The sequence below is a fragment of the Mustela putorius genome, unplaced genomic scaffold, assembly GCF_011764305.1.
Source record: "Mustela putorius furo isolate JIRA1106 unplaced genomic scaffold, ASM1176430v1.1 tig00000876_pilon_pilon_pilon, whole genome shotgun sequence".
In the NCBI taxonomy this organism is placed as follows: domain Eukaryota; kingdom Metazoa; phylum Chordata; class Mammalia; order Carnivora; family Mustelidae; genus Mustela; species Mustela putorius.
The window spans coordinates 4,940,846-4,963,278 of NW_025421506.1; the positions used below are offsets into that span (position 1 = coordinate 4,940,846).

At 37.8% G+C, this 22,433-nt stretch overlaps 1 protein-coding gene across 3 annotated transcripts in view; it reads right to left on the reverse strand.

Moving 5' to 3' along the window:
• FANCC (FA complementation group C) overlaps positions 1–22,433 on the reverse strand; it is a 286,431-nt gene that overhangs the window by 67,521 nt on the left and 196,477 nt on the right. For all 3 annotated transcript variants that reach the window (XM_045086109.1, XM_045086108.1, XM_004777392.3), the window contains one exon: positions 1,638–1,802. In XM_045086109.1, coding sequence (XP_044942044.1) covers positions 1,638–1,802 — 165 coding nt within the window. The remainder of the gene's footprint in view (positions 1–1,637; positions 1,803–22,433) is intronic.

Sequence of the window (22,433 nt, forward strand, 5' to 3'; positions counted from 1 at the left end):
AAAAGGAATTAAATAATTCAAACACAGATGTAATAAGTAAATATTTCATCAAGAGAATTACACTTCTCGCTTAAAATGGAACCTCTAGATATGGCTGAACTTAGCTGTGTCGCTTGTACTCATCTTGTATCAACACTGAGAACAGGGGTTCTGTTAAATGGGTTGGGCAGTGCACATTTATGGAAGAGAAATACTTTAAAGTGTTGAGCAACTCTTTTGAATCTCGTGGTTTTTCCTGGAACAGCCATGTTGACCTTTGCACTCCCAGTATAACAGCACTAGCGAGTAAAACTACTTCCCCCCACACGAGCCAAGCAAAGGAGCTAGTCACTGTATTCTTCACCACTGCCTGCAGTAATAATACTACCAGTCTTGCACAGAAATGTGCTTGAGGAAGCAGCACAAGTATTAATTTTACTCAATTTTACACTTGAAAATACTTTTTATAAAAAACGTTCTGTGTGGTGAAAAGAAAAGCATGCATACTGCACTTCTGCTGTGTAACAGATCAGGATAGTTGTGGGGAAGAAAAGCACTTGTAACTGTAGGAGGAGCAAGATCAAGGAGCTGCCTTTTGTAATGTAAATTTACTTAAAAAGAATGGCAGGCAGTGGGTACTCAGAATTGAGTGTTTGGCACATACTTTCTCAAAAATTAGTGAAATGACCCCTGCACCTCAAGGCAAACAAATGACAGCATTTTGTAGCCAATGATAAATTTGAGTTTTTAAGCACAGATTTGAATCTTGGCAAATTTGTTCCAAGTCAGTGTGGTACAATGTCCTAATACCTAAAGACATTTCTGATGTCTTGCCGCTGACAAGAATGAAAGTGTTGATGCTAAAAAATAAACATGAAAGGGCCAGAAGATCTGCATAACTTAATAAACCAGTATCTCCCAAATGAAGCATGCATTAAAAAACCAGCCTACAAAATCCTGCTTGGGCAGAAGAGCTATCGAAAGTATACCACCAAAAAAACCCCAACAAAACAAAAATGTATCCCACATTCAGTGGGTTTGAATGTAACAGTATGAAAAGCTCATTGTTGTAATTTCAGATTCTGTGTAGCAACTAACTTAAAACACTACCATTTTCAAATTTTGGTGAGGTATCTATCCAAGGAGAAAATCCACAATTATCTGAGATGGCTACTACAATATTCTTGTCTTTTCCAACTATAAATCTGTGTAAGGCTGAATTTTCATCATACACTTCAACCAAAACAATACACCGCACCAGACTGAACAGAAGCACCTATGAGAACTGGCTGTCTTATGTCAGGTAATAAAGAGATGTGCAAAAATGTAAAACAATGCCACTCCTGTTAAATAATTTTCTTCTTGGAAAAGATCACTTTTTCATAAAAATATGCTATTTGTGTGAAGATGCAATCAATTATTTTTAAATGAAATGATAAATATTTTAAAAACTTGTTTTAATTTCAAACATGGTAAAAAATATTGGTAAATACAACCCACATTAAAAAAAAAAAGTTCATTGGGATCCTCAATAATCTTTAAGAGCATAGTGGTGCAGAGACCAAACGTTTGAAAACTGCATTTCTAATATTTCAAATGAAGCATTCTAAGAAATGGAAAAGCAAAGGTGGCTGAGAAAGTAAATGTACATCACTTACAGCAGAAAGGCCTCATTCACAGCATCAAAGAACTCAGGACAGAGCACTTCCTGAGGTTCATGTCCATGGTAGGTGAGAAGAGCCTCCACCAGTGGTTCAATATCTGGCAGAGTTACAAGCGGGATACAAATTCGTGACAGGAGCCTTATTTTTTCAGGAACTATTCTACAGAAAAAATAAGAAATAATTATCCAAATCTTAGAGGCATGTGTAATTAAAGACAAAATCTTCATGCTGAAGACTGATGAAAGTTACTTGCTTTGTCCCTCACATAAAGAGGGCTAACACCACTGATGAACCTTTCTAAGAGAAATCCTCTTGGAGAACTCTCCAAGAAGAAATCCTTCAGCTGAAATTTCCCTTTCAATGTCACTTATTGTCAGGACTTTGGCATTACTATCTACAGGCACTTCCAATTTACCACCCCTATAACAGAACTCTTGAATTCCTTGCCCAAATGTTCCTTTCCCCAGTACTGCTGATCTCATTTGCTCAGGCGAAAGCCTTTCAAGGCCATCCTTGATTCCCCCCTTCTTATGCCCCTTACCTAATTCAGCATTGATACTGTCAATTCATTTGACAACTTCTCTACACTCCATCACTACCCACTAATTCATCATCACCTGTGGTCTGAGTTACTATAGGAGCCTCTTTACTTTCTCCCCAGTTCTGCCCTCAACCCTACTGTTTATCATAATAATAGTTCTCACAACCCTTTAAAAATTCAGATCACTTCACTTGTCTGCTCAAAGCCTTGCAATGGTTTCCCACTTCCAAGAAAAAGCAAAGTGTTATACTGGCTGCTGTGGCCTTCCATGATGGGGGTCGCTTCTGTTTCTCTGGCTTCATTTTCCTTCTACTCTTTTTCTTACTCATCATGGCCCATCCTTATAGGCCTCCTCCAATTTCTCCAGATGAGGTCCTGCTTTTCATTCTGCCTGGAACCTACAGTTAGTTCCTTCATTTCATATAGGTTTCAGCTCAACTGTTGCCTTATGTTGATGGCATCCCTGACCATCCCATTTAAAAGCACCACATGTGGCAATTTATTTTAATTTAAATGAAATAAAATTTAAAATTCCATTTGTCTGTTGCGCCAGCCACATAACAAATGCTCAACGGGCACATGAGGCTAGTACCTTACATTACTGGACACTGCAAATTTCCAGAACTTGTCCACAATGAAGGAAGCACCACAGGACACCAGAGCTTAACACAGAAAGTGCCCTCCCACCCCATCTATCTCTTTTATAGTTTTACTTTCCTTCAGAGTACTTTTCATTACCTGACCTATAATGTATTTATTTGTTTATTGTTCATGGTCTGTTTCTTCCTGCTAGGATGTCAGCTTTATGAGGACAGGTACTTTTCTCAATTTGCTCTCTGCACCATTCCCAGCATGCAGGAAACAACTCCTTACATATACTACATGCTCAAGAAACAGATCTTAAATGAATAAACAAACAACTAGAGATCAAAACAATGAAAATTTGAGATGTAGGCTATTCGATCTTTTTCTAGTTATATTCATGTATAATCAGAAATGGAGAAATTTAGTTTTGTGTTTTCTGAAACACAAATGGAACCACAACAGAAAACAAAAAGCTGTCCCCCATTTTTTTTTACTTGCTGCCTATTATTAAACCAATATGTATGTTTTGAAATTTGACAATGTCTTTATTTATAGGCATTTAGGTTATTTCTAATTTCTCATCATCACAGACACCACTAAGGTAGGACCTTTGCACATGCCTATCTGAGACCATGTGTGAACATTTGTATATTGAACTGCACTCCGAAAGACAACCATTTTTCTTTTCCCAAACTCCAACCCAAGTGCATAATCTCCTCACAATACTTCAAATATATCTGACATTCTAACATTTTCATCATCTTAAACAAGTTTCTCCTAGAACCCTCTGACCTGTTACAACCCAGGCAGGTCACTTTTTTATTCCCTTTGTAGAGTTATCATCTTGGGATCTCTGTCCTGGGGATTTCCTTTACTTCTCTCCTAAACCCTACTTCTTTTTCTTTCTTGGTTCATTCTTCTTAAGTGGGAAAGGTACAAAAAAAATTACTTGAGACCTTGGGAAAAGGTACAAAAAAAAAGTATTTGAGACCTTGTATGTCTCAAAATATCTTTATTTTATCCTCCCACTCGGTTGATACTTCGGCTGAGTATAGAAATCTTGTAACTTTCCAACAAAATTGTGAAGGTGTGGTCCTACTGTCTTCTAGCTTTTAGTGTTGTTCCTGAGAAGGTCCATGCTATTATGAATCTTTATCAATTGTAAGTCCTGTTTTTACTCCCTTGAGGGTTCTGGAAATCTTTGAAATTTCACACTGATGTGCCGGTATAGGATTTATTTTTATTCATTGTGCTGGGCACTCAGTAGAGTTTAAATCAGAAAAGTTCTCTTGATTGTTTCTTTGATAATTTTCTATCCATTCTTTTATCTCTTCTCTGAGAACACCAATCTTTTTGAATATTGAACTTCCTGGACACTTTTCTGTCCTTTCTTCCTCATTTTTTATTTCTTGGTCTTTTTACTCTAGATTTTGAAAGAACTGTTCAAATTCATCCTCCTTTTTTTTTTTTAATATTATTTATTGAGAGAGAGAACATGAACAGGGGGAGAGGGGCAGAGTGAGAGGAAGAAGCAGACTCCCTGCTGAGCAGGGAGCCCAACATGGGGCTTGATTCCAGGACCCTAAGATCATGATCTGAGCTGAAGACCCACTGAGCCACCCAGGTGATTCCCAATCTTATCGTGGTTTTCATTACTACTCTCTCATGATTAATTTACAGGAACTTTAATAGCCTTTTAAAAAAAATAGCATTCTGTTATTATTTAATGGATATAATATTATCTTTTATTTTTATGGAGGCACTAATATTAATTTATTTGAGATATTTTCTTTGAATAATCTTTTTTATTTGTATTGCTTTCTATTTTTTTCATATTATATGCTTAATATGATTTCCTTAAATATCTGGTGACCATTGCTGGTCTGCTTATATACATTTTTTTTTTTGAGCTGGGTATAGAACACTTTATTGATGATACAGCACAAGATAAGTCTCCCTGAGCCTTTCCCTTTCTTCAGGAGGTCTGGGATAGAAACTGTGTAGAGATCTGGAGATTCTCAGTGTGTTGAAGGTTAAAGATTAAACTTTAAAAATTATTGAGAATACCAAAGAGCTTTTGTTTATGAGGTTGTCACTTTCAACATTTATGATGTTTGAAATTAAAGCAGAGACACCTGAAAATACCAACTCACTAAAAGTAACAATGATAAACTCATTAGATGTTAACATAACTAGATTATACAAGACAAAGAAATAGTAAGAAGAGTGGCACTCATTTAAATGTTTATAAATCTTACTATATGGTCTGAAGGAAGACATCTGGAAATCCTTTATACATTTCTGTGTTCAATCTGTTGCACTGTTTTGAACAAAGTATATGAAGACAGTTTAGCCCCACACAGATATGTAGTTGTAAAAGGCAGGAGTATTTTAATAGCCTCTTCATATACTACGCATATTATCTTTGACAAGACCAAAGCTCACCAAGCACTGCCCACCCCTTCACTACAAGCTTGTCTATGAATGCAGGTACAGCTGCCCATCATGGGTCTAGGGTATTGGAGATGGATAGTCTTTACCATGATAACAGCTGAAATTTAGCATCAAAGGCATCCCCTCAAAGCAGCAAGTCTTCAAGAGACTCCAGAGTTCCTAAACAAGTTACATCAGGCAGAGTCTCTCAGTAAAATTTTGGTCTAGGTAAAGAGGTGGACTCCAGGCCCTTCATACTCCATTAACTTCCCTGACATCCCCCTCGATCTCTTATATTAAAATGGAAAAACAAGGGACACCTGGGTAGCTCAGCTGGTTAGGCAATGGGTCAGGATCCTGGGGTCCTAGGACTGAGTCTCGCATTGGGCTCCGTGCTTGGTAGAAGCTGCTTCTCCCTCTGTCTGCTCTGCCTGCTGGACCCCTGCTTGTGCTCTGACAAATAAACAAAAAAAATTTTTTTTTTAAGATTTTATTTATTTATTTGACAGAGAGATCACAAGTAGGCCGAAAGGCAGGAAGAGAGAGAGGAGGAAGCAGGCTCCCTGCTGAGCAGAGAGCCCAGTGTGGGGCTTGATCCCAAGACCCTGAGATCATGACCTTAGCTGAAGGCAGAGGCTTAACCCACTGAGCCACCCAGATGCCCCATAAACAAAATCTTAAATAAACAAATGGGAAAAACAAAACCAAAATACTCTACTTTTTTACTTTCCACTTCTCTGTCCTTTTGCACTTTATCCCAGGGGAACTATTTGGCTCAATCTTTGAAGTCATTATTTGCTATTCAGCTCTAGCTCCTATTCAGCCTTTTATTTTTCCCTCTAAGTCCTTTTTTAGAAATGTAACCAATTTATTAGTATTTCAAGGATTTGGTAGTTTCTCTTATTATTCTTAGGACAATTAATTTTATCCCTTTAAAAAAAACCGCTTGCCCAATGTAATGCATTTAATTAGTGTATTTGTATCTTCTGTTTCATTGCATTTAGTTCATTTTTCTTCATGGTACTAGTTCTCCATGAATCTCTGGTGATTTTTGTTTGTTTGCTCTTTCTGGGATTTGGGATTGCCCATTAGCCTCTCTTTTTACTATAGCCTCCTCTGGTACTCGTGGGGAAGGTCAAGATGCAGTGCTGGTTGGGGTTGCCAATAAACCACATTCTGCACATCAGAGCATCCTCAGAACTGTTGGAAATTAATAGCCATTTGGTGCTTATTTCTCCAAATCTTTCTCCGTCCTTCCTGTTAGAAACAGGACATCTCTGTCATCTCTTGTTTGAAGGCAGTGGATAAGGAGGAGTGTAGGGAGCCAGCTTCTGTGAATTCCAAGAGTCCAACAAGCTGTTTTGTTGGCTGCCACATGCCCTGCTGCTCCATGAATCCACCCCAACGTTACCTGTACCTTTGCAGTAGTACTCTCCTGCAAGCTTTTTGGGCTGTGATGTTTCCCTTAAAAAATATCCTACTATCTGCCATTTGAAGCCTTTCTTGTAATTTGTGGGTCATCAAATGCGCCCTTATTTTACAGTATTATATACTTAATTGCTAAAATTCACCCATGATTTTAGCTCATCACTTGATTTATTCTCCTGCATTACATTTTCATCTTATTCTCTCCTGATTATGAGAGCCACTATTCTTCAGAGGTCTTAAACTTTATTATTTTTTAAAATTTATTTATTTTTATTTGGGGGGGGAAGAACACAAGTGACAGCATGCACTTAAGTAGGGAGAGGGGCAGAGAGAACTGCCAAGCGACTCCCCATCGAGCAGAGCCCGATGATGTGGGGCTTGACACCACAACCCATGAAGATCATGAGATCATGACCTGAGCCGAAAACAAGAGTCAGATGCCTAACTGACTAGGCCACCCAGGTACCCCAGATCTTGTACTTTAATCTTCAGAATCTGGCCAAGTACTCTGCATCAGAGCTACTCCAAAAATACGATCCTCAGAATTAGTAGCATTAGTATCAGCATCCCTATGAGTGGGGCCAAGAAACCTGCTTGTTAACATCTTTCTTAAAAAATTTTATTTATTGGGGTACCTGGGCAGCCCAGTCATTAAACGTCTGCCTTTGGCTCAAGTCATGATCCCAGAGTCCTGGGATCAAGCCCCGTGTCAGACTCCCTGCTCAGTGGGGAGCCTGCTTCCCTCTCTCTCGGTCGAATAAAGAAATAAAATCTTTAAAATTTTTAATTTACTTTTGTGAAATAGAGTGTGTGAGAGCATGTGTGTGTGTGTGTGTGTGTGTGTGTAAGAGAGAATGAGCAGGGGGAAGGGCAGAGGGAGAAGTAGCCTTCATCCTGAGCAAGGAATCGCATACAGGACTCAGTCCCGGGACCCTGGGATCATGACCTGAGCCAAAGGCAGATGGTTAACCAACTGAGCCACCCAGGTGCCGCTCTGCTTGTTAACGTCTTAATGTAAGATGATCCTCATGCATACAGAAGCCGGAGAAATGCTGCTCTACACTATTTCTTCAGTAGCAGTCCCTAGAATAAGATATCAATCTCTAGTAATAATCTGAATACTTTAAGGAGACATGATAGAACAGTATTTAAGATTTTTATGTTAGTTAATTCTTATAAATTTTCTGTTGAGCTATATTATTTTCTTGGTAACCAACCGTAAAATTCTCACAGAAATAAAGTTTTGTCAAACTACACAACGACTTATTCTTATGTGTGAATATTTTGTCTTTTTTCCTCAAATGATCATCTTTTCTAAAACTCACTTCTTGTTCTGTTCCACTTTCCTAAATGATCCCAGTCTCTTCAACAACAGATATCTTCCTCAGTGCTCTACCATCTTTCACTAACCCACCACGAAGGTGGATTTAGATCTAAAAATAATTAATGTTTTCAAGTTCATCATCTAAGTTTAACAAAGAGAGGGATTTAGCTTGAGTTGTAAATACCTAATACTTCTGGAATTTATGAACTTACTGGGTAGGATAGAAGAAAGGGGGGTTGGTATGTATGTGTGGAATGTGGAATTTTTTTGTGTGTATTTTGTACAGAATCTAGCAGAGTATTTTGCATAAACTAAGGGCTCCATGGATGTTTGAGAAATGGAAAAATAGTTTTGTATACTCATAGTAAATCCAGAACTCTGAAATAAAGAAGCAGGGAGACAGTGCTTCTATCTTCTACCCTTCAGCAATCTTCCTCTCTAGAAGACCTATATGTGCAACTTCTCTCTCATTATCTTAAAAGTCTTACATTCTCGGGACGCCTGGGTGGCTCAGTCAGTTAAGCTGCTGCCTTTGGCTCAGGTCATGATCCCAGAGGTCCTGTGATCAAGTCCCACATCAGGCTCCTTGTCCAGCAGGGAGTCTGCTTCTCTCTCTGCCTCTGCCTGCCACTCTGCCTGCTTGTGCTTTATGACAAATAAATAAACAAAATCTTTAAAAAAAAAAAAAAGTCTTACATTCTCTAGTTACCTTAAAAGAGAGGAGTCGGAGTCTATCGCTGGCTACTAGCTGTGTGGAAAAGACAATCCTGGCACCAAGGACATTCAAAAGAGCACTGATGTTTATGGGCTACAGATTGTATCTACCAATTAGGCTGAGAAGGTCCAAGAGAACTTTCCTGAAAAATTCTAAAGTCTCACATAAATTTCAGCAGCTCTTGGTTCTACCAAAATGCAGGCAAGGTCAACTGATGATCTTCTGAAGGGCTTCAAAGGCTCACAGCCTTTACGGCTTCCTCTTTCGGTCTGAAGCCTGCCAGAGTGTGGAGGTCCCACTTCGTCTATAGTTATGCAACACTTTCCAGACTAGATTACGCTAAGCATTATGTCTTGATTGATTGCCAGAGCAGCACTTCCAAATGATTTTTGCACAAAAATTCAACTGCAGAAGGCTCAACAGTAACCATATACTGCTGGAAATATCATTCCCATGTGGCTATACTGAAGCTTCCAAGCCATCTGCAGCAAACCATAGAACTACAAGATAAACTGATGATGTTCAGAAAACCCAGAATGTCACTCCTTCTGGACGGTTTACAGCAAAGAACAGGAGAAAATTTAAACATTCTGTCACTGAATTGTTGATTTTAGTTGGTGGCAAGTGAAATTCTATTTAAAATGCTATGACAAGACCATTTATCAGGCCTCTAAAAATAATGTAAAAGAAAACCAAACAGATTTTCCTGTTTTTTTGTTCCTCTGACATTTTATGCATTGAAGTTATAAGATTCATTCTATATTTTCTACAAGACTTTTGGGTCTTTTGAAATGAACTTTGAAGATTTAAGTAGTAGGTGCCTGGGTGGCTTAGTCAGTTAAGTGTCTGCCTTTGGCTCAGATCATAAACCCAGGGCAGTGGGATCAAGTCCCATATCAGGCTCCCTGCTCAGCGGGGAGTCTGCTTCTCCCTCTGCCCCAAACCCCACTCATGTGCTCTTGCTCGCTCTCTCTCTCTCTCTCTTGCAAAAGTAAATAAACAAAATATTTAAAAAATTTTAAGTATAAAAATATGAAAAAAAAGAAAAGTACAGATGCCCTCTGTTAAAAACAAAGAGAAAAACAACTGCATTGCTTACATGGTGTTTAAGTTTGAGAGGCTCTTAGTGGCTTGAATATTTTAAGTCTTCCTAGGGGAAGGAAAGTAATGAGCAAATTTGTGTCTCATAAATAGGGGAATATCTACATCCAAGTATACCAGAAAATAGTGTGCCTAATATATTCTTACTCAACTTTTTTGACTTTTAAATCTTAAAAATATACAGAAAACTTCAGGTATGTACATAGTAGGAGAAATTTATATATTATGATGATGCATATTATAGTTATTATGGTAACTTATGATAGCAACAACTATAATGGCTCCAGCATGTTTGGCAACTCTTTCAAATGTTATCATGATGCCATTCCACTACCTGATTTCATGAAATGTCTCTACTTGATACAAGAAAGTAACCTTGGTTGGACTTAACAATTCACTAGAGAACTGTAGATGTGGAGTTCTGAGTCTTACATAAGCTTTAAGAGACCCAGAATCTTTTATGGATGGAGAACAGAACTTCCTGATTTGAGGTCTTAAAAGTAGGACTTTAAAAGCTCATAAAGAAACAAAAAGAATGCTGAGCATCAAATTGCTTTTTAAATTCAATCTTCTGATAAGTATAAATTAACTTAATTCAAGAGACTGAATTCCTCTAAAAAACTCAACACATTCAAAAAAATAGCTGTAAGACATTTCTTGCTGAATTCTAGAATTCATTCAAAAATTAAGACTCCATAGTAAAAATTATTCAAAAGAGCAAATGAGGAATGTATGAGATGTGCCAGTGTCCAGAGGACATTCTACTAATGGAAGCATCTCATACTCTTGGTAAATTCAGTTAAGAATTTTACTAATTACATCACTAACTTGCTTTGACTAAAGTTAGAGTTTTTAAACTACTCATCAAGTTAATCACTGCTCTATCCTTACCGCTGCTGCCAGCTGGAGTGCCAGTGTGGACACCCTTCAGTAAACTTTGCTCTGCACCAGGGAATATTGGGTATATGTGCATATTGTTTTTGAAGAATACACATCCTTACTGAAGAAACAATCAGAAATTTGGGAATGAACATGCCCCACAAAATGATCCAATCTGGCACAAATGGAAATTTCTCAGATGCAAAGAGAATATTAGCTAATAGCTTCCAGCAGGCTTTCCTAATTGTGGTCAGGAGAGTTTAGATGCCTTTCTGAACTGCTACCCTCTCCTGTCTGAGGGTGAGAAAATGAAAAGCACACATTCTGAAGAAAGAATCTGAAAGACCAGTAAAATGAAATAATGGGTACAGTGCAAAAAGATCTAAATAAAGGGGAAAAACTGCAGAGCGAATAAATACTAAGCAATCTGAGGATGATTAAAGATGACTGTGTTTTCATGAACTACACCTGCTATTTTGGAAATAAGAATCTGAGGCAGGAAATTATTCTTTTATTATGAATATTATCTTTTAATTTTCAGAATTTTACTAGCTAAAACTGTATTTACATTTTTTAAGTTTAATTATAAAATTATAAGAAAAACCTAGGGAATTATTAATAACATTAACTGGGTACTCATTGCCAAGATTTTACAAAGCTAACATATTATTGGTATTTTCAGTTGAGGTTTTAAAGAAATAAAAATGTTTCAATTACAGTTGAAATACCCTTCTCCTGTCCCATTTCCTCTTCTCCTTCCTAGGAGCTGGCAATCCCCTAATGTGAGTCCTTTCTGTCTAGTTTTAGCACTTTTACTTTATATGTATGTGTTGTTTTAGGACATTATGGGTATCTTTTTGCAACTTTCTTGCTATTCTGTTCCATGGGTCTATGTGTTTGGCTTTATATCAGTACCAAAGAGACTTAATGACTATAGCTTTGAGTTATGTTTTCAAATCCAGAAGTGTTAGGCCTCTATCTGTTTTTCTTTTTAAGGTTTTTGGCTGTTTGGGGTCTTCTATATGAATTTTAGGGCCTTCTTTTCCATTTCTGCAAAAGAAAAATGCGATTTGTATTTTAATAGGACTACATTGTATTTATGGACTGCCTGGGGTAGTATGGACACTTAAACAATATTAAGTTTTCTAATACCTCAACACAGAATGCCTTTTCATTTATTTGTGTCACACTTAATTTTTTTCAGTATTGTTTTATAGTTTGTAGCATACAAGTCTTTTATATCCTTGATTAAGTTTTTTCCTGGATATTTTGTTCTTTTGGATATTATAATGGGCTTTAAAAAAAATGTCTTATTGGACTGCTGTTAGTGTATAAAAACACAACTGAGGGGCACCTGGGTGGCTCAGTGGGTTGAGCCTCTGCCTTCAGCTCAGGTCATGATCTCGGGGTCCTGGGATCGAGCCTCAGATTGGGCTTTCTGCTCAGCAGGGAGCCTGTTTCCCCCTTTCTCTCTGCCTGCCTCTCTGCCTACTCACTCTGTCAAATAAATAGATAAAACCTTTAAAAAAAAATCCCCACACAATTGATATTTAAATATTGATTTTGCATCCTGTAACCTTACTCAAATCATTTATTCGTTCTAATAGTTTTTTCTGTAGAGTCTTTAGGTTTTTCTATGTATAAGATCATGTCACTTAAAAATGGTAAACTGTCCCTTAAAATTCAGATGCCCTGAGGGGCGCCTGCATGGTGCAGTTCATTAAGCATCCAGCTATTGGTATGGGCTCAGGTCCTGACCTCAAGGTCGTGAGATCAAGCCCCACAGGGCTCCATGCTCAGTGTGGAGTCAGCTTGGGACTCTCCTCCCTCTCTCCCTCTGTCCCTTCCCCCTGCACACTCTCTCTCATTTTCTTTCTTAAAAACAAAAAACAAAAAACCAAAAACAATCAATCTTAAAAAAAGTTGTGGGGGGGCGCATCTTGGTGGCTCAGTCGGTTAAGCATCTGCTTTCACCTCAGGTCATGATTCATGATCCCAGGTCCTGGGATGGAGTCCCACATCAGGCTTCCTGCTCAGCGGGGTGTCTGCTTCTCCCTCTCCTTCTGCCTCCGCCCCCCAGCCCCGGCTCATGCTCTTAAAAAAAAAAATTAAAACAAATTCTGGATGCCTTGGGGCACCTGGGTGGCTCTGTCAGTTCTAAGTATCCTACTCTTAGTGTCTGCTCAGGTCATGATCTCAGGATGAAGGGACTGAGAGTCAGGTCTACCCTCAGCTCAGTCTGCTGAAGACTCTCCCTCTCCCCCCACCCCCACTCTCCTCCCATGTGCACTCTCTCTCTTTAAATAGATAAATAAAATCTTAAAAAAAAAAACACACAAAATAAAATTTGGATGCCTTTTGTTTCTTTGTCTTGCCCAATTTCTCCAGTACTTCCAGTATTCTGTTAAAAAGAAGTGGTAAGAGAGGGTATCCTTGCTTTGTTCCTGATTTTAGAAGGAAAAAATTTTGGTCTTTCACCATGAAGGATGATGTTAGCTGTAGGCTTCTCACACATGGTCTTTATTTTGTTGAAGCAGTTTCCTTGTATTCCTAATTTGCTGAATGTTCTTATCATGAAAGGGTGTTGAATTTTATCAAACATTTTTTTTCTGATTTAACTGAAATTATCATGATGTGGTTTTTTTTCCATCATTTGGCTAACATGGTGTATTACACTAATTGCTTTTTGTATATTGAATCATTTTTGCATGCTAGGAATAAATCCCACATGATCATGATGCACAATGTTTTTAGTGTATTGCTGACATTGGTTTGCTTGTATACTGATGAAGATTTTTACACATCATCAATATTCATCACAAATATTGGCCTATAGTTTTCTTCTACTATCTTTATCTGCCTCTGGTTTCATGGTAATGCTGGCCTCATAAAATGAGTTTTGAAATGTACCCCTCCTCTTCCATTACTTCAGAGAGTTTGAGAAGGACTGGTGTTAATTCTTTAAATATTTGGTAGAATACTCTAGCGAAACCATCTGGTCCTGGGCTTTTCTTTGTTGGAAAGTATTTGATTAGTGATTTAGTCTCCCTGTATAGATTTGTTCAGATTTAAAAAAATTTATGATTCACTCTTAGTAGGTTGTATGTTTATAAAAAAAAATAACCATCTCTTCTAGGTCATCCAATTTGTTACAATAAAATTGTTTATAGTAGTCTCATTCTTTTTAAAAATTTATTTAAATTCAATTTAATTAACATATATTGTATTCTTAGATTCAGAGGTAGCATTTAGCAATTCATCAGTTGCATACAATACTCAGTGAGCATTACCTCAAGTGCCCTCCTTAATGTCCATTATCCAATTTCCTATTTGCCCACCCACCTCCCCTGCAGCAGTGTGTCTCCTATAATTAAGTCTCTTACGATTTCCTCCCTTTGTTTTGCCTCATTTCAATTTTTTCCTTTCCCCTATGCTCATCTGTTGTTTCTTAAATTCCACATATGAATGAAATCATATGGCATTTGTGCTCCTGACTTACCTCGTTTAGCATAATGTCCTCTAGTTCTATCCACATTGTTGCAAATGGCAAGTCTTTTTGATAACTAATATTCTACTGTATGTATGTATGTGTATATCTATATCTATCTATCTAAATATATATATATATATATATATATATATATATTCTTTATATATAAATTCATCTGTCAATGGACATCTGGGCTCTTTCCATAGTTTGGCTATTGTGAACATTGCTATTATAAATACTGGAGTGCATGCATCACTTCACATCACTATGTTTGTATCCTTTGCATAAATACCTAGTAGTGCAATTGGTGGATCATAGGGTAATTCTATTTTTAATTTTTTTATTTTAGGATTTATTTATTTATTTATTTATCTGACAGAGATCACAAGTAGGCAGACAGGCAGGCAGAGAGAGGAGGGGGGAGGCAGGCTCCCTGCTGAGCAGAGAGCCCGATGCGGGGCTCCATCCCAGGATCCTGGGATCATGACCTGAGCTGAAGGAAGAGGCTTTAACCCACTGAGCCACCCAGGCGCCCTCTATTTTTTAACTTTTTGAGGAACTTCCATACTCTTTTCCAGAGTGGATGCACCAATTTGCATTCCCACCAAAAGCGTATGACAGTTTCCCTTTCTCTGCATCCCTGCTAACATCTGGTGCTTCCTGACTTGTTAGATTTAGCCATTCTGACTGGTGTGAGGTCATTTTGGTACTGATTTGTATTTCCCTGATGTCAAGTGATGTTTAGCATTTCTCCATGTATCTGTTGGCCATTTGTATGTCTTCTGTGAAGAAATGTCTGTTCACCTCTTCTGCCCATTTCTTGACTAGATTTTTTGTTTTGGGGGTGTTGAGTTTAATTTTTTATAGATTTGGTATACAAGACTTTACCTGACAAGACACTGGCAAATATCTTCTCACATTCAGTAGGTTGCCTATTAGTTTTGTTAACTGTTTCTTCTGCTGTCATGAAGTCCCAATTGTTGATTTTTGCTTTTGTTTCTCTTGCTTTTGGAAATGGTCTGGCAAGAAGCTGCTGTAACCTAGGTCAAAAATTCCTCTAGGAATTTGATGGATTCCTACTTCGCATTTAGGTCTTTCATCTATTTTGAATTTATTTTTGTGTGTGGCATAAGAAAGTGGTCTGGTTTCATTCTTCTGCATGTGGCTATGCAGTTTTCCCAACACCATTTGTTGAAGAAACTGTCTTTTATCCATTGGATATTCTTACCTACTTTGTTGAAGATTAGCTGACCATAGATTTGAGGATCCACTTCCGGGTTTCCTACTCTGTTTCACTGAATTACGTGTGTGTTTTTGGGTCAGTACCATACTGTTTGGAAGATTACAGCTTTGTAATACTGCTTCAAGCCCAGAATTGTGATGGTTCCAGTTCTGATTTTCTTTTTCAACATTACTTTGGTTATGTGAGGTCTTTTCTGCTTCCACACAAATTTTAGAATTCTTTTTGCCAGCTCTGTGAAAAATATTGATGTTATTTTGTTTGATAGGGATGCTCTGGAAGTGTAGACTGCTCTAGGTAACATAACATTTTAACAATATTTATTCTTCTAATCCATGAGCATTTCTTTTGTGTCTTCCTCAATTTCTTTTGTAAGTGTTCTATAGTTTTCAGAGTACAGATCCTTCACATCTTTGGCTAGGTTTATTCCTAGGTATCTTATGTGCCATTATACAATGGGATCGATTCCTTGATTTCTCTTTCTTCTGCCTCATTGTTATTGTATAAAACTGCAACTGATTTCTGGGTATTGATTTTATATCTTGTGACTTTGCTGAATTCCTTTATCAGTTCTATCAATCTCTGGATAGAGGCTTTAGGGTTTTCTACATAGAATAACATGTTGTCTGTGAAGAAAGTAAGTTTGATTTCTTCTTTGCCAATTTGGATACCTGTTATTTATTTTTACTGTGTGATTGCTGAGGCTAGGACTTCCAGTATTATGTCAAACAACAGTGGTGAGAGTGGACACCCCCTTCTCTGACCTTAGGAGGAAAGGTCTGTTTTTCCCCACAGAGGATGCTATTTGCTGTGGGCTTTTCATTTATGGCTTTCATGAAACTGAGATATGTTCCCTCTAGCCCTATACTGTAGAGTTTTTATCAAGAAAGGATGCTGTATTTTGTCAAATGCTTTTTCTGCATCTATTGAGAGAAACATATAGTTGCCATCCTTTCTTTTATTAATATGGTATATCATGTTGATTGATTTGTGAATGTTGAGCCACCCTTGTAGCCCAGGAATAAAACCCATTTGGTTGTGGTGAATAATCCTTTTAATGTACTGTTGGATCACATTAGCTAGTATCTTGTTGAGAATTTCTGGATCCATGTTCTTCAGGGATATTGGTCTATAATGCTCCTTTTGGATGGATTTTTTTTTTTTTTTTGGTTTTGGGATCAAGGTAACGGTGGACTCATAGAACAACTTTGGAAGTTTTCCTTCCATTTCCTTTTTTTTGAAACAGCTTCAGAAGAATAGGTATTAACTCTTCTTTAAATGACTGGTAGAATTCCCCTGGGATGCCATCTGACCTCTAGACTCTTGGTTTTTGGAAGATTTTTAATTAGTGATTCAATTTCTTTGCTGGTTATGGGTCTGTTCAGGTTTTCTACTTCTTCCTGTTTCAGTTTTGGTAGTTTATATGCTCATATGTAAGAATACATCCATTTCTTACAGACTGCCTAATTTGTTAATTATTAATAATATTCTTTTTTAAAAAATATTTTATTTATTTATCTGTCAGAGAAAGATCACAAGTAGGCAGAGAGGCAGGTAGAGAGAGAAGCAGGCTCCCTGCTGAGCAAAAAGCCCAATGTGGGGCTCGATCCCAGGACCCTGAGATCATGACCCGAGCTGAAGGCAGCAGCTTAACCCACTGAGCCACCTAGGCGCCCCCATAATATTTTCATATATTTGTATTTCTTAGATGTTGGTTGTAATATCCCCTCTTTCATTCATGATTTTATTTATTTGGGTCCTTTCCCTGTTCTTTTTTATAAGTCTGGCTAGGGGTTATCAATCTTATTCTTTCAAGGAATCAGCTACTAGTTTCTTTGGTCTGTTCTTTTGTTTCTCTGATTTCTATATAATTTATTTCTGCTCTAATATTTATTATTTCTCTTCTCCTGCTAGATTTAGGCTTAATTTGCTGTTCTTTTTCCAGCTCCTTTAGGTATAAGGTTAGGTTGTGCTTTTGAGATTTTTCTTCTTCAGAAAGGATTGTTTCCAATAAACTTCACTCTTAGGATCACCTTTGCTGCATCCCAAAGGTTCTGAACTGTTGTTTTCATTTTCATTTGCTTCCATGTATTTTTTTAAGTTCTTTAATTTCTTGGTTGACCCATTAATTATCTAGTAGGATGCTCCTTAACCTGCATGCATTCGCGTTCCTTCCAAAATTTTTCTTATGATCGAGTTCAAGTTTTAAAGTACTGTCATCTGAAAATATGCATGGTATAATCTCAATCTTTTTGTACCAGTGGAGACCCGAATGTGACCCATTATGTAATCTATTCAGGAGAATATTCCATGTGCACTCCAGAAGAATGTGTATTCTGCTGCTTTAGGATGAAATGCTCTGAATATACTGTAAAGTCCATCTGATCCAGTGTTGTCATTCAAAGCCCTTGTTTCCTTGTTGATCTTCTGCTTCGATGACCTGTCCATTGCTGTGAATAGGGTGTTCAAGTCCCCTACTGTTACTGATTTATTATCGATTAGGTTCTTTAACTTTGTTAGTTGACTGGTTTATTTATTTGGCTGTTCCCATTTTAGGGGCATAAATATTTATGATTATTAGCTCTCCTTGTTGAATAGACTCTTTTATTATGAAATAGTGTCCTCCTTCATCTCTTATTATACTCTTTGGTTTAAAATCTAGTTTGTCTGATATCAGGATAACTACTCGGGCTTTCTTTTGATGTTCATTGGCATGATAAATAATTCTCCAACTCCTCACTTTCCATTTAGAGGTGTCTTTGGGCCTAAAATGAGTCTCTTGTAGACAGCATATGGATGAGTCTTATTTTTTTGTTTCTGTTTTTTAGTTTTTCTAAATCCAATCCAATACCCTATATCTTTTGATTGGGGCATTTAGCCCATTTACAATCAGAGTAACTAGTAAAAGATACGAATTTAGTGCCACTGTATTACCTGTGACATTACTGTTTCTGTCTGTTGTCTCTGTTACTTTCTGGTCTTTACTACTTTTGGACTCTTCTTTCAAAGAATCCCCTTTAGTATTTCTTACAGGGCTGGTTTAAGTGTTTACAAATTCCTTTAATTTTTGTTTATCCTGGAAACTCTCTCTCCTTCTGTTCTGAATGACAGCCTTGCTGGATAAAGTATTCTTGGCTGCATATTTTTGCCATTTAGCACATTGAATATATCATACCAGTCCTTTCTGGCCTGTCAGGTCTCTGCAGACAGATCTGCTGCCAACCTTATGTGTCCACCCTTATAGGTTAAGGACCTCTTGTCCAGAGCTGCTTTCAGAATTTTCTCTTTAATCTTTGAAATCTGCAAGTTTCACTATTATATGTTGACTTATTGACCTATATTTATTGATTTTGGGGGGGGTTCCTCTCTGCATCCTGTACTTGAATGCCTGTTTCCTTCCCTAATCTGGAGATTCTCAGATATAAATATAGTTCTCAGCTGTAATTTGTTCAAATAACCCTTCTGCCCTTCTTTCCCTCTCTCCATCTTAGAACCCCTGTTATCTGGGTATTATTTCACTTTATGGAATTGCTGAGTTCTCAAAGTCTCCCTTCCTGATCCAATAGTTGTCTTTGTCTCTTCTTTTCAGCTTCCTTATTTTTCATCATTTTATCTTCTGTATCACAGACTCTCTCTTCTTACTCATTTATCCTCACCTTTAGGGCCTCCATTTGGGACTGCATCTCAGTAATAGCATTTTTAATTTCAGTCTGACTAGATTTCAGTTCCTTTATTTCTTCAGTAAGGGATTCTCTCGCGTCTTCTATGCTTTTTTCAAGCCCAGCTAGTATCTTTATAATCACTGTTTTAAATTCTAGTTCAGACATCTTACTTATACCCATATTGATTAAATTCCTGGCAGTGAGTACTACCTCCTGTTCTTTCCTTTGGGGTAAACTTCTCTGCCTTATCATTTTGTCCAGAAAAGAACAGAACAAAGAGAGAGAAAAGACAACAATAAAAACCATAGAAAAAGAAAAAAGCAGAAGAAAACAAAAAATAAAACAAGAAAAAAAAAATCAAATAAGAAATAAAACAAAAAACTAGATCCTGGGTGTATTTTGGTCTGTTAAAAGAAACTAGATCCCAAAATAGGAAAGAAAGAGAAACTTATATATATACACACAAAAATAAGATACAATGAAAGGAAGCGAAAAATTATATATATAACATATACACACACACACCATATATATATGTTTATAAATAAAAAGTAAAAAAAAGAATTGAAAAAATAAAATAGCTAAACAACAACAACAAAATCCTGAAAGACTAAAGAATTTAAAAACCTATGTTTTCTCCAAGAGCCAAAGCTTTGCAGTTCTCTATGATGAGTAAAGGGTGCAGCCAGTTGTTCCTGCTGGTCTTCTGAGGAAGGGGCCTGTTGGGCTAATTTTCAGGTGCTCTTGCCCTGGTAGAAATAGCTCTCTCTTGCCAGGGGGCCCTGCTCAGCATAAGCAGCTCCAGATTACATAAGGTTGCACTGTTTTGCTCCCTGAGGGCTTTCATCACAGATAGGCAGGATGAATATGGTGGTGCCCCACTCTTTACTCCTGGAGCTGAAAGTTCTCAGCCTCTAGTTTTCAGTGAGCCCTCACAGAAACGTAGTCAATCACTCTTGTCTCCCTGGTTTCTGTCAGAACTCTGTGTTCACCCAGCCTGTGACTGAGCATTCTTATCTCGGGCAAGTTCTGAGTTTCAAGTCTCCAAATTTTATGTACTCCTGCAGCACAGACCCATGCTGTTCCTCATCCAGGACGGAGGGGAGTAGTCTCCCTATGCTTCTGCCCTTGCTGGGCCCTTGCCAGGGGAGTGGCTGGAGGACCCTGCAAAGGTTTGCAGTTTATGGCAACAAAGAGCAGAAAGCTGGCACCTAGATTTGCTGTTTTCAGCCAGCTTCCCCATTCCAATGCCTGGGAACTCTGCTGCCCTCAGGCACCCCCATTCTTCTAACACCAGCGATCCTGAGACTATGCTGTCCCACTTCACTACCTGAGCACCTTTAAGCCGGTCTCCCTGACTGTAGCAGACTTCTAGAAGTTCTGATTTTGTGTTCCACTACTTATAATACTTTGCAGTGGCCTCCTTAAACTGGTTCCCTCTCCTCCACCTTATCCTCCGAAAAATCACCCTGGATTCAAGTCTCCACTACTTCTACCTTCCAAAAAGCAGTGTTTTTCTTTTCTTTCTTTCTTTTTTTTTTCTTTTACAGATTTTTATTTTATTTATTTGACACAGAGAGAGAGAGATCAGGCAGAGAGAAAGGAGGAAGCAGGCTCTCTGCTGAGCAGAAAGCCCAATGCGGGGCTCGATCCCTGGACGCTGATCTCGTGACCTGAGCCGAAGGCAGAGGCTTAACCCACTGAACCACCCAGGTGCCCCAAAGCAGTTGTTTTTCTATTTGCAGAATTGCAACATTCTTTTCTCAGACGTCCAATTGATTTTGCAGGTGTTCAGAACAATATGAAAACTATCTAGCTAATTCCAATGACCAGATGAACTTAGGGTTCCCTACTCCTCTGCAATCTTAACTGCTCCTCCATAGTCTCTTATTCTTTTTATTTCTGTGCCACCAGTTGTAATGTCTTCTCTTTCATTTTTGGTATTTGTTGAATCTTCTCACTGATTTTCTAGTCTAGTTAAGGGTTTGTCAATTTTCTTGATCTTCTAAAAAAAATTTTTTTTCTATTCTCTCCTTAGTTTATTTCTGTTGTAATCTTTATTATTTCATTCCTTTTGCTATCTTTGGGTTTACTTTGTTCTTTTTCTAATTCCCTGAGGTATAAAATTAGGTTGCTGATTTCAGATCTTTTTAAAAGAAGGTATTTACTGCTACATACTTTCCTCTTAGTACTAGTTTTCTCTCATCCTATTCTTTTTGGTACACTGTGTTTTCATTTTCAATTTTCTCAACATATTTTCTTTTTTTGTTTTTAATGGATTTTATTTATTTGGGCACCTGGGTGGCTCAGTTGGTTGGGTGACTGCCTTTGGCTCAGGTCATGATCCCAGAGTACCGGGATCGAGTCCCACATCAGGCTCTCAGCTCCGTGGGAAGTCTGCTTCTCCCTCTGACCCTCTCCCCTCTCCTGCTCTCTTTCACTCTCTCTCTCTCAAATAAATAAATAATTATTTGAGATAATTATTTATTTATTTGAGAGAGAGAGAAACACAGCAGGAGAGGGAACATAAGCAGGTGAAGTGGGAGAGGGGGAAGCAGACCTTCCACTGAGCAGGCAACCCAAGGCAGCATTGGATCCCAGTACCCTGGGATCCTGGGATCCTGACGTGAGCCAAAGGCAGACGTTTAACTAGTGTGCCACCCAGGCGGCCCTCAACATATTTTCTAATTTCCCTTGTGATTTCTTTTTTGACTCACTGGTTGTTCAAGAATGTTTGTATAATTTGCACATATTTATGAATTTTTTAAAAATTCCTAATTTCATACCTTTGTGGTTGAAAGAAACACTTGGTATAATTTCAACCTTACATTTCTTAGGACTTGTTTTGTGGCTTAACATGTGACCTATCCTGGAGAATGTTCTGCATGTGCTTGAGAAGAATATTTTGCTGTTATTGTATAGAGTGTTCTGTATGGATCTATATGGTCCAGTTGTTCTGTTTTTCAAATCCTGTTTCCTTATTGATCTTTGGTCTGGTTGATCTGCACATTATTGAGAGTAGGGTATTAAAATCTCCTATGATTATTGTGCTACTTTCAATTTCTCCCTTCAATCTTGTCAATGTTTGCTTCATATATTTCAATACTCTATTAGGTGCAGAGACATTTATAAACTGCTGTATCTTCCTGGTGACGTGAACAGTTTACCATTATACAAGGTCTTTCTCTCTTACAACAATTTTTGATTTAACATATTCTACAGAAGTAAAGCCATTGCTGCTCTTTTGTGGTTAAAATTTGCATTGGCTATCTTCTTCCATCCTTTCCCTTTAAGCTTCTATACATCCTTACATCTAAAATAAATCTTTTGTAGGCAGCACATAGTTGGACCTTTTCTTTTTAAAAAATCCATTCAGCCATTCAACATCTTTT